This window comes from Myxine glutinosa, chromosome 10 (assembly GCF_964187855.1).
Source record: "Myxine glutinosa chromosome 10, kmMyxGlut1.1, whole genome shotgun sequence".
Classification (NCBI taxonomy): Eukaryota; Metazoa; Chordata; class Myxini; order Myxiniformes; family Myxinidae; genus Myxine; species Myxine glutinosa.
In genome coordinates this window covers 23,791,826-23,808,408 of record NC_136270.1, presented here as the reverse complement: position 1 = coordinate 23,808,408, position 16,583 = coordinate 23,791,826, and the positions used below count along the sequence as shown (strand labels likewise).

Genomic DNA, 16,583 nt, shown 5'->3' with positions numbered 1-16,583 from the left:
CCCGGATTGTGTTAAGAAGCCTCACGGCTGGGCCGCGCTAATGGTTCAAATTCCAAAGAGGAAATTCAAGCTCAGGAAATCATAAAAATGGTGAAAAACAAATATTACAATAATTCTCAATACTCAGAAACCCACTCATTAGAGTCAGAACAGATTTAATCCGTTGCACCGTGCCCGTTAAGGGTCCGGCAATAAAGCCAGACTATTACATGATGTAAGGCCTTGCTGAGGAAAGCCAATCACGTCCTGAATGCTCCACACGAAACAGCATTTTAAAAACCCGAGTCAGCAGGATTCTCAACATTAGGAGAGATCTATGTATTTTTCCTACATCACAAGACCATTTGGAGATAACGGACAGATCACCACATCAGGATATGGGATTTGAAAACTGGGATCCCAACATCATGTGACCTGTGGGCTGAGATGGATTGCAGCAAACAAGCCAATCCCTCTGCTTCTTTAACTAACGACAATGGAAGGCAGCTGAGCATAAAACTACACAACCATCAAGGACTTGGATGTTGTAAATGATGTCCTCATTGACCTTCTCGGCAAAATGTCTGTTGTGATGAATGGTGCAGTAGGCCTTAAGGGCAATGACGATACATCAGTTGACTGTTTGCCCCAGCACTATGGGTAGCTTACACCCAATGAGGCATAAAAGTAAACTTTGATTCTTGTTTAGCACTCTCCACGACATGGCTCAGCACAGTCTCACACTACCATTGCCAGTCCCATTTGACCTCTGATGACCCCTTTCTCTCATCCCCTGAGTTATCTGACCTTTCGCATTACACATCACGTGAAGATTTCAAACCAGGGGAAACAGCAGGGTGGGAAAGGGATAGGGGCATGGGGTGTGTTCGGCCCAACGTCCGGCCTTATGGGAGTGCAGCAGCTGCAGGCAACAAAAAGCTGGCCAGCCGTTTCACCAAGGCTCGACTTTGGCCTCCGGCCTTGCCAGTTCCACACGTGTTGGGGCTTCATGCCAAAAAGGCATGTGCAAGCAATTTTTTTTTGGCAATTTATGCACAAGAAAAAAAACGTCTGGCCAAAAGCTCTCCTTTAGCCTACAACACTCAATTTTCCATCTGTAATGTTTTTCAGAGCATGGCCGGGGAATACTGATCATTGTTGTAATTCACAAATTTCTTTTGAAAAGGCCGCCGCGCAGGTAGAGCAATACAGCGTCGATGTATAGCAAGCGCAGGTAGAGCAATACAGCGTCGTTGTATAGCAAGCGCAGGTAGAGCGTCGTTGTATAGCAAGCGCAGGTAGAGCGTCGTTGTATAGCAAGCGCAGGTAGAGCGTCGTTGTATAGCAAGCGCAGGTAGAGCAATACAGCGTCGTTGTATAGCAAGCGCAGGTAGAGCGTCGTTGTATAGCAAGCGCAGGTAGAGCGTCGTTGTATAGCAAGCGCAGGTAGAGCAATGCAGCGTCGTTGAACCGAACTCAAGGCCTGTTTGTGTTTTCAAAGCCCCAAACTGTTTCACTGCTGCCTACACCCACCGTTGTTGTCGCAGCTTTTGCCTTCTTCTTCGTCGGAGAGGCCGGTGGGGATGCCTGCATTCAGGAAAACAAGCAGGAATCAATGCGGGGTGGGAGACTAGGCGTGACTTCAAGGAAGAATGAAGAGGAGGGTAATAGTCTGGCAGAGTTCTGAGGCTGACAGTTTATGTGCGTTCTCTGCAGGAGTACGGCCTACATCTTTCCTTCAATTCTCCGATCAAAAATTAATCAAACATCAACTCCAGCTATTACTACAAGTGTAGATATTCATTGTAAATTTAATAAAGGATTATCTACCTTACCTACAAGTATTTCATCTTACATCTATCGTCGACTCACCTTGGAAATCCTCCTCTTCGTTTGCCACATCCGTGTTGCAAGTTTCAACCCCAGATCGTAAACATGATGATGGAAGTTACTGATGGAATCATTAGTATTGTAAAAGGTCAATGTCAGTCCAGCTCCACCGGTCTGCTTGGCGGAGGTTTGCGCTCTACCAAGTGCCGTTTTAGTTGTTAATGTGCAGGGACAATCACCACCACATGACCAGGCCAAGGCTTTACTGCATGCAGTCAGGTGCATGTCTCTCCGTGCCCTCATTAACGTACACTAATCCGCACAGTCGTTGATGCGGCGTCAGAGCACCAACACACGATGACCTTCTCATTTGAGCATGAACTGTACATGCATTACACGATACCGCAATAACGCACCTTCGGGCACATTTAGTCAATCAAATACTTTAACCTTTTGATACACTTAATTTAAATAGCACCCAAATCATTGGCTTGTTTGGCACTCCTTGACTTGCAGAAAATACATTCATTGACTGTGATCCAAATGGTTCCACTGGATGAATGCCTCGAAATAAGGGAAGTGGGTCAACGGCCTTCGGAGAATTGCATGCACCTGCCTCATCAAGTCATGGTGAATGTTGAAACCATTTACAGTTTTTACAAAATCGTGTGTACTGGGCTTATATTTGACATATTTTTCAAGCTAAAAGTATGTGTCAAAGATCATTTCATGAGTTTTTTGCAGGTTTGGTTTAACGCACCGAATTGTTTGGCCTGTGCTATAATGTCAATCAACTTGAAGTCGCCTAAAATACCCAATGGTCGCTCTTTATTCCCTTCAACATGGAGTTGTTTTCTAACACGAAAAACGATATTAACACAGCGTACATAAATGAGAAAGACAGAATAACGACAATATGCCAAGAACAGACACCCATGCTCATACAGTAGGTCTTCAACTATTCAAAGCTAGATCGCGTACAGGTCGCCAGAGTGCAAGTGCATACAAGGTAAAGTGTCCTCACTTGTTTGTTGCTTTACACCTTCCTTCTTCCCATTTCGAGATTTGTTTTAGTTTCTGTTGTGGAGAATTCCAATAAAAAACTCAACCTGTTCACATCGAGTGACTCATCTTTATTTCACATTGCTGCAAAAATATGGAGGCCGATTTCAAGAGAAATAACCCAGAAAAAACATTCCCAATTCTAGTGAGCAACGGGGATTCAGAGTCGAGCAGAATGCTGACATACCATCCCTTTCTGACTTCACTGCCCTGAATAGTTCCAGACATGGTGGGAGAATGCCTTCAGGCACATCCCATCGCAAGAAAAACAAGGCCCACAACCAGAAACATCACCCTGGAAACCATTGCTAGAACAGCAGAGAAACGTGGGGGGAGGGGTGAGGGGTGGTGGGACGCCACAGCACAAGAATAATCTGGGAATATTCCTGGATTGTTCATCTTGTTTACAATTCCCCTGTTTTCCTGCACAGGGATTACATTGAGCTGATGGTCTGGCAACAACCTCCAATATCGTAAAACTCCAAGATTTTCAGGGACCCAGGTATGCATTTGCGTGAGGCTTGCTTGGAGTGTATTCATTATACCATTAAAAAGACTCAGAGATGTATTTTTGTAGTGGATATTATAATATGCATGAACAGGCGTCGCTTCCTATGAGTTGGTTTGCCTGTCGATCGATCCCATGTGAATGGAATAATTGTGACGTCACAGAGGGATGCACATGATGTCGGCCGCGAATAACAAACTCGATAAACTTGTCAGATCCTCGTCAGATTGATGCACGAGTTTCGTTATGCTGATAAAAAATACACGATGCCCCCCAAAATTGTTGTACGACACTATTTCCACTTTTGGACACGATGACGGCACTTGCGAGCTAAACAATCATCAGCAGGGGGTCGTCGTTTTAACCCGGTCAAAATTAACTTAAATAACTTTGCAATTATTTTTTATGCATTCACAAAAAAAAGTAAATGAAAATGTTTCCAAAATAGGTCACAGTGCCACTTTAAATGAAACGTAAATATCACAAAGCCTCCTTTTATGTGAAGGTTTTACACAACACATTGGATTGCAACTGCATGATGTAACAAGCATGAGTCATTAGATGAACATCTTTGCAAATATGGCATCTTGGGTACCTGAAGGTTGCTGTTGGACTTCCTTAAAGACTTCTTCTCAGAAGAGGAGTGGAATCCATTAACTGCAGGGATTGGGAACATGTGTGGTACATAGGTAATGCTTAGTAAATTATTTCTCAAACAACATACAGTGTGTGTGTGTGTATATATATATATATATATATATATATATATATATATATATATATATAATGAACAACTTTTAACTTTTCTAACTTTGGATGTAAACATGGTGGAAGCAAACTGTGAATGGCAAATAAAATCATGTTCATAAAGTTCAATTTTCTGGTGTCAACAATGTTTCATTTTTATGCCTCCGTCGACGAAGTCACTGGAAGCATTATGTTTTCAGGTTGCCCGTCCGGCTGTCTGTCCATCCGTCTGTGATAGGTTTTCGTTACCGCGATAACTTGAGAACGGCTGAATGGATATTAGTCAAACTTGGTGCAGGTATATATAATGAGGTAAACATGAACTGATTCGATTTTGGGGTCCCGAGGTGAAAGGCCAAAGGTCAGAGGTCATGTCAGATAAAAATGTGATAACTTATGAACAGATGAAGGGATTTAAATTAAAACTTGGTACTCCACCCTCAGGAGAGCCAGGAAACAATATCTCTCCGTTCTCAGGACAGAACTCTCTTATCTGTCTCCCTCTTCCAAATCCTGGTGGTGTCTGGTCAAATCTGTTTCTGGTGTTTGTTCCCCCTCCATCCCCTCCCTCACCTCAAACGGCCACACGGCTGACTCCGCACGTGAAAAAGCTGAATGCCTCAACTCTGTGTTTGCCTCTAAATCTTGTGTCCCAAACCCATCCCTCTCTGTACCCACCATACCCAGTCGTACCCAGCTGCTCCTGGACTCTGTGTCCTTTCCTCCTGACAAGGTGGAAAAGTTTCTGTCAACCCTCGACTCTGATTCTGATTCTGCAACTGGACCTGACGGCATCAGCCCAAGGGTCCTAAAATCTTGTTCTTCCGCTCTTTCAGTCCCTCTCTCAGTTCTCTTCACCCTCTCTTTTGCTCAAGGTCATCTGCCATCTGCTTGGAAATCTGCCAACATCACCGCTTTGCACAAAAAAGGTGCAAAAACAGATCCCAGCAACTACAGACCAATCAGCCTTCTCCCAATTATCAGCAAAGTCATGGAATCCATCATTGCTTCAGATATGAAATCTTTCCTCTTCTCCAATGGCTTGATCTCTGATCATCAATTTGGTTTCAGACCTGGTCACTCTACTCTGGACATGCTGCTTCTGCTTTCTCAACAATGGATGGAGGTCCTCAATGCCAAACAGGAAATTAGAGCCGTCGCCCTTGACATATCACATGCCTTCGATACGGTCTGGCACCCCGCTCTGCTCACCAAACTCTCCTCTGTTGGTATTCATGGAAATCTCCACGCATGGCTGGCGGACCTCCTCTCTAGTCGTAGTCAACGTGTGGCCCTGAATGGGTTTCTCTCATCTCCTCTTCCTGTTCAGGCTGGAGTTCCCCAAGGCAGTGTTCTGGGCCCTGTGCTTTTTCTGGTCTTCATCAATGATCTCTCTGACTCTCTTGAAAATCCTCTCTATCTCTTTGCTGATGACTCGACTCTCTGTCTCTCCATTCTTCATCCCTCAGATCGGCAGTCTGCAGCCTCCTCACTCTCTGCAGACCTGGACAAAATCACAGACTGGGCAAACAAGTGGAACATGTCTTTCAATCCTGACAAATCTCACACTCTTACGATGTCTCTCCGAAAAGACCGACTGGACAACCCTCCCATCCACTTTCTGAATAATCCTCTCCAAGAAGTTATGTCACTCAAGGTTTTGGGTCTCACTATCTGCCATGATCTTTCCTGGGAAAACCACATTTCAAATCTGGCCTCCAAAGCCAGTCGCCGACTGGGCATCCTCCGTCATGCGAAGTCCTTCCTTGGCACACCTGAGCTCCTCACCACATACAAGGCTTTCAACCGCAGCTCAATGGAATACTGCTCTCCCCTCTGGGCTGGTGCTCCTGCCTCACACCTAGCTCGTCTTCACGCTGTTGAAACCAAAGCATTCAGAATCATTGGAATCTCCCGCGATGAAGCTAACTCCAAGGGCCTTTCACTCACTCACCGCAGGCAGGTTGGTGGTCTTTCCGTCTTCTACCGACTCCTCTCTGGCCTTGCCCCCCCAGCTCTCTCTGGGCTCTGTCCCCCAAATATTCCTACAGGTCGCACAAGATCTGCCTGCAACCCTCTTATGGTTAAACTGCCAAAATCAAGACTCTCTGCTCACCTTCACTCCTTCATTCCTCTTTTCTCCCGCCTCTAGAACAAACTCCCTCACTCTCTTCAATCCCACTCCACCGTCCAGGTCTTTAAAACAGCTGTTCACCACCATCTCTTATCTTCCCCCATCCAAAACCTTGATCTTTTCTATCCCCGCTAATTTCACCCCAATTCCACTTTTTTGAAATACCAACTTCTGTCCTGGAAGTCCTTGGTGTCCCTGTGTTTTATACTTCTCCCACCCCCCCCCCCCCCCTTCCCACGCCTCCTCCCCCCAAGCCCTCTCCCTCCCACACATCTCCCTGCTCTTAAATGTTGTGTGCTCTCAAGTGTTTGTGTGCTTCCTCTTCTCTTGTCTTCCGCTCCCTCTTTTTATATATTTTGTTTGTCTGGTTGATTTGTTTGTGAAGTAAATGTCAGCTCTTTCACGAGCCTCGATCTTGTATACAAAAAAAAAAAAAAAAAAAAAAAAGAGTGTCGTTCTAGTTTTTTTTAGTTCCCTATCTGATATAAGATGGCGACATTAGAAGAAAAGGGGTAAACTATGTGCTATGGCTAGCTGAACTGGTCCATAACAGCAGCGACAAGAAATATGCACCACTAAGAACCCGAATCAACAATTGCATGATGACGTTCAAATAAATGAGTTCAATGAATGACAAACCACGATCCGGAAGGTGACGCATCAGTGAGGAAAGTGGAGCACCTGTCCAGGTGTCATTTGAATGACGTCCACGTAAATCATTGCGACTTGCATCACTTGAATTGAAAATGCCACGTACAACAATGCACAGCATCCTCCAAGCCGTGTTGCGTGAACATGCTTACAAGATCTGCTTACAAGATATGCTTACAAGATCGTGAACATGCTTAGATTCCAAGTTAGATTTTTTTTGTCAACTCTTGAAATCATACAACAGGTGCCATTTCTGATGAGGCAACATTCCACATTTCTGATGAGGCAACATTCCACATTTCTGGAAATCAACGGTCATACCTGTCACATTTGGGGGACAGAGAATCCTACAGAAATTTGGCAACATGAAAGAGACACCCCAAAAGTTAATATCTGGTGCGTTCCCAGGAAGTCACATTATTGGTCCTTTCTTTTTTCAAGGAGCAACAGTGAATGGTAAATGTTATCTGACTATGTTACAGAATGTCTTCATCAATTGCCATATGCGGGAAAATTGGGCATCTGGGCAACCCTGACTAAGCATGCAATTTTCCCACACATTGAATCGCCACTTTCTTTCCACCAATGCTTCCGGGGCACTCGCTGCCAACCATAGGAACGCCAACGGCCTCAATACGAGAGGGTCTTCCTCCAATGAGGTGGACCGCTATTACAAACACCACAGAGGCATAGAAACAATTAAATAAATGAACAGGATTATAACTAATTAATTGATATATGTGGGAAAATGTGATTCCTGGTCTGGGTGTGTAATTTTCCCACATATGTCAATTAATTCGTTATAATCCTGTTCATTTATTTATTTTCTTCATCCTTGAACTACGTTGATTGAATCTTTCATAAAGCATCTCTTCCAGCAAGACGGTGCTCCTTGCTACTTTGCTTTTGTTGTACTAGGTGAGAGGTTTTGGATGTTGTCTTCCCAGAGAAATGGATCTGTAGACGTGGATCACTTGCTTGGCCACTTCGTTCCCCTGACCTGTCCCCAATGGACTTCTTTTTATGGTGCCATATATAAAATTACTTCTTATTCATCAAACCCCCATTCTTGGAAGAACTTAAAGCCAGAATCATGAATGCAATTCATGATATCACTCGGCAGAAACTGGGAAATGTTTTCGGAGGATTAAAAATCGGATTGAAAAATGTATCATGGTAGATGGCGGTAATGTTGAAGAACCACCTTTAGAGGCCATTTTTCCCTGCAGAATATGGGTTGGCCTTTTATGGGCACCGTGGTCCCCTTTGTGAAGCAATGTTTTACAGCCGGATGCCCTTCCTGCCGCCAACCCTGTTAGTCGCCTCTTGCGACACACAGGGATTACCAGTGGACTAGTACTCCATTTGCCGACCTCGGAAGGATGACAGGCCCCCCTGGCGAACCTCCCTGGCGTTAATTCAGCGATCAACCGGGATTCAAACCCTGGCAAATCATATGGCTGCCAAAGCAGTTCCTTTCACTCACTCACCGCAGGCAGGTAGGTGGTCTTTCTGTCTTCTACCGACTCCTCTCCGGCCTTGCTCCCCCAGCTCTCTCTGTGCTCTGTCCCCCAAATATTCCTACAGGTCGCACAAGATCTGCCAGCAAGCCTCTGATGGTTAAACTGCCGAAATCTCGGCTCTCTGCTCACCTTCACTCCTTCATTCCTCTTTTCTCCCGCCTCTGGAACAAACTCCCACACTCCCTTCAATCCCACTCCTCCCTCCAGGTCTTTAAAACAGCTGTTCACCACCATCTCTTATCTTCCCCCATCCAAAACCTTGATCTTTTCTACCCCCACTAATTCACCCCAGATCCACCTTGTTTGTAATTCCAACTTCTTTCCTGGTAGTCCTGGCAGTTTCCATATGTTTTATGCCTCTCCCACCCCCTTTCCCATGCCTCCCCCCCAAAGCCCTCTCCCTCCCACAGATCTCTCGATGTCTCCATGTCTCTCGGTTCCTGCTCTCAAATGTTGTGTTTGTGTCCTTCCCCCTCTCTCCCCATCTTGTCTACCCCGCTCCCGATGCTTTTTGTTTTATGTCGGTTTGTCGGTTATGTGTCGGTTTGTCTTTCTGTGTGATAAATTTTCGCTCCTTCACGAGCCTCGATCTTGTATACAAAAAAAAAAAAAAAAAAAAAAAAAAAAAAAATCCTAGGATCCCAAGCCAGCACCCTAACCGCAAAGCCAACAACAGGCTGTATGGCTGTTATGTTGAAAGATAGAAAAAAGTTGAACTGTATTGTATTAAAAGTTTACAAACTATGCTCTCAAATTATGTTGACTGGAGAGATGCAGTTTTTCCATGCGCTTGTGAGAAAGTATCTGAAATTTAAAAATTCTGATTGGCGTTGCGGTATGGCTCTTCTGGGGCTTCGCAAATGGTACGGATGTTCTTGGTGACGACGTCACGGCGTTCATTGTAGGTCGGGGGCATTAATTATAATAATAATCAATACCCCCGACTGCATCCAGGATGACTCCAGATTGTGCTTGGTAAAAGCGGGGAGATAATGTAGCATGTGACAGGGCGGCACTTGTCGCTCCTGGTAATGTGCCATAAGAGCTGTATGGGACACATTACTGGAACTTTCTCCACTCAATAATAACTTCAGATACATATGGCTGCCAAAGCAGTTCCTTGGCTATTGGGCACAATCCCGGACAGGTCGCCACTCTGACGCAGGATACTCAAATGGCTCATTCATCCCAGTAAGCTGGTACTCATTTTGCTGACCTCAGAAGGATGACAGGCCGAGTCAACCACCTGGTGGTAATTCAATGGCGTGACTGGGGATTGAACTCAGGACCTGGCAATCTTAAGCCAGCAATGTTAACTGTTAAGCCAACACCAGGATATGTGTGTGTACTGTGTGTATATATATATATATATATATATTATATATATATATATATATATTTAGATATATATATATATATATATATATATATATATATATATATACACACACACACACACACACACACACACACGCGAGTGTATGTATAATATATATATATATATATATATATATATATATATATATATATATATATATATATATATATATATATATAAAACTGTGAGAAATAGGCAGAAACTCCACAGTACGAGCAGGGCGTCTCATTTGCATTAAATAAATAATCGGGAGATTAAATCAGATGCGGACGTAGCTTCAGGACGTCGATCTTTAATTTCCGACAAGCTTTCGACCAACAAAGGTCTTATTCTTAGTCTACAGAAACAACAGGCATGTATATCAGACAAGTATGTATCGTGATATGTGTGTAAGATGTGTGATATGTGCAGAAAATGCATACAAAAGGAAGAGCCACGCTAAAGCTTCACTCATCGTCCCCAAGTTCAGCGGAAGTGAAGCGCAGCTTACAGTTACCGTTCGCGTTACAGTTCGGTGCACGTGCATGTACAAATATAGAGATACATACATACATAAACACACAAGCATATATTCATATGCCATTTATATTCATATAATATATTTATATATTTATTTATATATTTATATAAATGACATATAAAGGTAGAATGAAAGAATGAGTGAATGAATTAATGAATTAATGAATGAATGAATGAATGGGTTACGGTTAATGATTTGATTGGATTGATGTAGGAACATTCTTTAATCATCAAAATTTATGCCATGAGGGATTTTTGTCCGAAGTTTATGTATCCAAAAGGACTCACGTTTCGGAATCGTGGTGTGTGATCGATTTGTAATTGATTCAATGGCAGAGATTTGAATGTCATTTTATAGAGTGATCCGGTTGATTAAAGTGTATCGTGTAAGGTAGAGATTTGCCCTGACTGGTGTGGAAGTTATTGATTTCTGAACCGGGTGTTATTAAATCGTGTGTAGAGTGTATTCTCAGTTTTTCCAACATATTGTTTGGTGCACTTTAGGCAAGTGATTAGGTATATGACCCATGTAGATTTTCAGTTCATATAGGAGGTGATGGGGAATTTTTGTCCAGTGCTAGAACTACAAAATTTGTTTCCTTCTAGTAAATGCTTGTGAATAATACATTTGTTTGCTGTGCATTTATAGAAGCCAGGGATCCTAGTTTCTTTGTTGTGGGGCTGTGGGTGCTTTGCTTTTACAAGAGGTCCCTGAGTGTCCGACCACGTCGAAATGATGTTCGTGGAAGTTGAGGAAATGTGGTGCCGAGTGTTTCTGATTGATGGAGGAGAGGAAGGGCCTTATTCAGAATACTTGGCAATTGGGATGAGGTAGGAGAGTAGGTGGTTACCAGTGGGACACGGTTAGTTGCAGGTTTGGGTTTGTAAGTCAGAAGGTCTGCTCTCGGTATGCGTTTTGCTCTGTTTATTGCTTCTTTCACAGAGTGAGGGTCATAGTTTCTTGCAATGAAGTGTGTTTCTAATTTCATCTCATCCGAAACATACAATTGCAAGCATACCATACAGTCAAGCACTCAGAGTAAGACGCATTTGCTCAACAAAAATGGCAGAATAAACTTCTCTCTGCCAATTAGAAACACACTTCATTGCAAGAAACTATGACCCTCACTCTGTGAAAGAAGCAATAAACCGAGCAAAACACATACCGAGAGCAGACCTTCTGACTTACAAACCCAAACCTGCAACTAACCGTGTCCCACTGGTAACCACCTACTCTCCTACCTCATCCCAATTGCCAAGTATTCTGAATAAGGCCCTTCCTCTCCTCCATCAATCAGAAACACTCGGCACCACATTTCCTCAACCTCCACTGACATAATTTCGACGTGGTCGGACACTCAGGGACCTCTTGGTAAAAGCAAAGCACCCACAGCCCCACAGCAAAGAAACTAGGATCCCTGGCTTCTATAAATGCACAGCAAACAAATGTATTATTCACAAGCATTTACTAGAAGGAAACAAATTTTGTAGTTCTAGCACTGGACAAAAATTCCCCATCACCTCCTATATGAACTGAAAATCTACATGGGTCATATACCTAATCACTTGCCAAAAGTGCACCAAACAATATGTTGGAAAAACTGAGAATACACTCTACACACGACTTAATAACACCCGGTCAGAAATCAATAACTTCCACACCAGTCAGGGCAAATCTCTAACTTACACGATACACTTTAATCAACCGGATCACTCTATAAATGACATTCAAATCTCTGCCATTGAATCAATTACAAATCGATCACACACCACGATTCTGAAACGTGAGTCCTTTTGGATACATAAACTTCGGACAAAAATCCCTCATGGCATAAATTTTGATGATTAAAGAATGTTCCTACATCAACCCAATCAAATCATTAACGTAACCCATTCATGCATTCATTCATTCATTCACTCATTCATTCACTCATTCTACCTTTATATGTCATTTATATAAATATATAAATAAATATATTATATGAATATAAATGGTATATGAATATATGCTTGTGTGTTTATGTATGTATGTATCTCTATATTTGTATATGCACGTGCACCGAACTGTAACGCGAACGGTAACTGTAAGCTGCGCTTCACTTCCGTTGAACTTGGGGACGGTGAGTGAGCTTTAGCGTGGCTCTTCCTTTTGTATGCATTTTCTACACATATCACACATCTTACACACATATCACTATACATACTTGTCTGATATACATGCCTGTTGTTTCTGTAGACTAAGAAGAAGACCTTTGTTGGTCAAAAGCTTGTCGAAAATTAAAGATCGACGTCCTGAAGCTACGTCCGCATCTGATTTAATCTCCCGATTATATATATATATATATATAATATATATATATATATATATATATATATATATATATATATATATATATATATATATATATATATATATATATATATATACATACACATATATATATATATACATACACATATATATATATATATATATATATATATATATATATATATATATATATATATATATATATATATATACATATATATATACAGACTTGGCATTTAATATGGAATATTTTTTTTGTGGGGGTGAACTTACTTTTCAAGATGTCTTAGAACCAAAAGTTCATTGGAATTATGTTGAAATTATTCTAGATTTTGTTAATGTGACCTTTAAAAGAAACAAAAACCACATTTGACATTTCGAAACAAATAAATTGATCCTTGAAAGTGATGTAAACTGATATCGAACTCAATTCATGGACAGTACTGTGTTAAACTTCTGTACGTTTTCCAGAAGTATCTCTTTATTTTGCACATTAGCCAAAAAATTTTTTAACAAAAACAAAAGTTCAATTACGACTGGGATTACGGACAGTAAAATTACAGTTCAGTACTTCGTGTAACCCCCACGAGCATTCAGGAGAGCACGTGCACGTTGAGGCATGCTGTTCACGAGATTTGCCAAGGTTTGGACAGGAATCGCTTGCCATGCAGTGACAATAGCCTGCTGCAATTCACGCACAGAGGTCGGCTGCTGGTCCAAGTGGTCGATTTGACGCGTTAAGTCTGCCCACAAGTTCTCTATCAGATACATATCCGGGGACATGGCAGGCCACTCCATATACTCTACACCACGGTCAGCAAGAAAGTGTTGGATGATGCGAGCACAATGAGGCCGTGCATTGTCATCATGGAAGACAAAGTTTCCTCGAAAGGCTGCACGAGCAAATGGAAGCAATGCTTCTTCCAGAATGGCCCTGTGCTTGAACTGGTTCAGGTTTCCATTCAGAACAACCAGGTCAGGTTTGCCCCCTGCATGAAAAGCAGCCCAAACGGTCACCCCACCACCTCCAGCTTGGACTCTTGGCACGATACAATCTTTGTTGTAGGCTTCATGCACTTGTCTGCGCACTCGGACATGGCCATCTTGACGATAGACCAGAAATCTAGACTCGTCACTGAAGATCACGTGATTCCAGTGTCCTGGCTGCCATTGATGGTGCTCTCTGGCCCACTGCAATCGGCGCTGGCGGTGTTGTCTGGTCAGGCGTGGGTTTCTCAGGGGACGCCTGGCACGATAGCCTGCTTGAACCAGTCGTTGGTTGACTAGCCTTCTGGATACAGGCACATTTGTCAGTTGCTGCCACTCAGCCCTAAGCCGATTAGCTGACTTGGTACGGCCATTGCGGACTAACCGGTGCAGCTGGCGATCATCCCTCCTTGTGGTTCTGCGGGGACGTCCTGGCCTCGGTATTGGAGTAGGGACACCCCTCTGAGCATTTCGTTTCAGGATCTTTGACACCTGACCTTGAGTGATGCCATACTGCCGAGCAATAGCACGCTGTTTCATGCCGTAATTTCGTAATGCCACCACTCCATGACAAACAGCATTGTCGAGTTGACGGACCATCTCCAGAGGAAGCGGCAATAACTTTTGGAGACGTGCAGCAGTTGTTTTCCACTGATACAAAACGCAACAACCCTTGTATACCCGACTGTGAAGCCAATCATCAAATGCACCTGTCCGTACATTTTGCCACGCCACCTGCGATATAATCCTGTTGTTGACTTCTTGCTGCGACAGACAATCAGTGACATGGTTCTTTTAACAAATAAATCACCAAAGTGTAAAAGAAACTCACCAGATTGATATACTGAGTTAAGAAAGTAAACCCAAGCCAAGAAAAAAAATATATTCCATATTAAATGCCAAGTCTGTATATATATGAAGTATATTAAAAGCCCAATCATGTCTCTCACCTGGAATTAGAAGATCAACCAATCAGCTCTCACCTAATCTATCATCCCAGATGCGACTCGGACTATATAATTTAATCAATACTTGGCCCTTCTCGTCAACGACGGTTGAATAAAACAACCAAGAAATCTACCTGCACGAGGTAAGCCATTTGTTTTTTAAACTGTACCCGACACTGTAAATGCCTACAGTTGTGGTGGAACTCGTGTAGATTTTGAAACAGCAGTGGGTTTACCTTGTGTAGCTTTTCTTGGTTGATTTATACAGCCTTCTTTAATAAGAAGTGGTTGATTTAATTATAGCTTTGGTGAGATTTAATTATAGGTTTGGTGAGATTGGCTTGGGAGCCTCAGTGGTTGGTGCACGTTTCAGTCTACACTGTCACTGATGACTCGCCAACAAGTGATGAAACCGGTCCGGCGGCTGAGGGATGTTTGTAGCATTGGGATTATCGTGTATGTACTACTTGTGAATGTCTGCAGTTGTAGCGGAACTCGGGTAGGGTTTGAAATGCAGCAGAAGCCTTACCTTGTGGAGCTGTTCTCAGTTGCTTTGTTCAGCATTCTTTGACTGGAAGAGCATGGGGGAGTTAATATATTTGATAATCCTAGCCACCTGGTGGTAATGGATTTGGTGAGAGCTGATTGGTTGTTCCCTCCAATTATGGGTGAAAGACATAATTGGGTCTTGCTACACATAGATACACAAACATATTTATTTATATTTATTTATTTATTTGTATTTATTTATATATATATATATATATATATATATATATATATATACATACATACATATATATTTTTTTATTTTTTATATACATATATATATATTTATTATTATTATTATTATTAATTAATTTATATATATATATTTTTTTATATACATATATATTTATTAATTTATTTTTAATTATTTACATATATATGTATTTTTTATTTATATATATATATTTTTTTTTATGTGATAAATTACCTTTATTACCTTCATGGATTAATTAACTTTAAATGATATGGGTGTAATTTAAATGAATTAAATGATAAATTACCTTTATGGATTAATTAACTTTACAATCACCTCCATGCATAAGATTAGATTTGAACCTCAAAATGCGTTGCCACCACATTTAATGCAAATACACCTTGGCAGGACTTTTTCATTGTTTTGCCAAGTAGCACACAATCAGATGTAGCAAAAGCTGATGTTTACCTTTTGCAATGATAGGTGTCGATGGACTAGAACCAAGCAAGGAAGACTGAAGAGCCGTGCTGGAAGGATTTTCCCAAGTCGTTTCTGTTAATTAGGAGGGTAGAAACAATTTAATAATGATTATCCTTTGCGTTCTCTGGTCTCTCCAACATACCAAACACAAAACAGAATGGAATCACTGTAGAATGAAAAAATAGTCAACTTGTGTCGCCCGCGATGGCTATTGTTGATGTGTGTCGGAGACAGGAAGGGCAATAGAGGGAATCAACGGAATGTTGATCGAGGGATGCTAAATGCCGTGGGAAGCAAGGAAAAGCTGATCTTTTGGCCATTTGACCCTCTTTTGCTCTGACGAAGGATTAACGACTGAAACGTCAACTTCTCCATGGCAGTTGTGATACCTCAATCAACATCCTGTTGATCCCATCCATTTTTCAAACTGGAATCACGGCCTTCCTCGATTGATTGGAATTAAATTTGATTGCGGAATGTAAGGCCTGCTAACGAGACACCAATCATTGCACTCTACAGATGGACGATTCCATTTTAAGACCATGCGAGGTACAATCCAACCCACTTTGCTTCCGAGTTGTGAATGCTTGACATTCGCTGAACAATAAAAAAAAAAACTCAGAGCAAGAAGCTTCCTTTGCAGCTCCACTTGACATTCTAACGCTCCACTTCGGCGAGAAGGGCTGTGGCAAATTGCTTCCAGAAATACACGGAGAGGAGAAGATAAACCATCGGAGAGTGAATCCGACTGTCGGGTGCAAATTTGAAAGTCTCTCAAACCGTGC

At 42.1% G+C, this 16,583-nt stretch overlaps 1 protein-coding gene across 6 annotated transcripts in view; it reads right to left on the bottom strand.

Annotated features, from left to right (window-relative positions):
* LOC137434339 (growth arrest-specific protein 7) overlaps positions 1–16,583 on the bottom strand; it is a 517,476-nt gene that overhangs the window by 43,287 nt on the left and 457,606 nt on the right. For 3 of the 6 annotated variants that reach the window (XM_078785449.1, XM_068127242.2, XM_068127241.2), the window contains exons 3-5: positions 15,787–15,870; positions 3,975–4,036; positions 1,513–1,566 (exon numbers count right to left, since the gene is read on the bottom strand). In XM_078785449.1, the coding sequence (XP_078641575.1) occupies positions 1,513–1,566; positions 3,975–4,036; positions 15,787–15,870 (200 nt within the window). The remainder of the gene's footprint in view (positions 1–1,512; positions 1,567–3,974; positions 4,037–15,786; positions 15,871–16,583) is intronic. The other 3 variants (XM_078785450.1, XM_068127244.2, XM_068127243.2) reach the window with 1 other exon arrangement.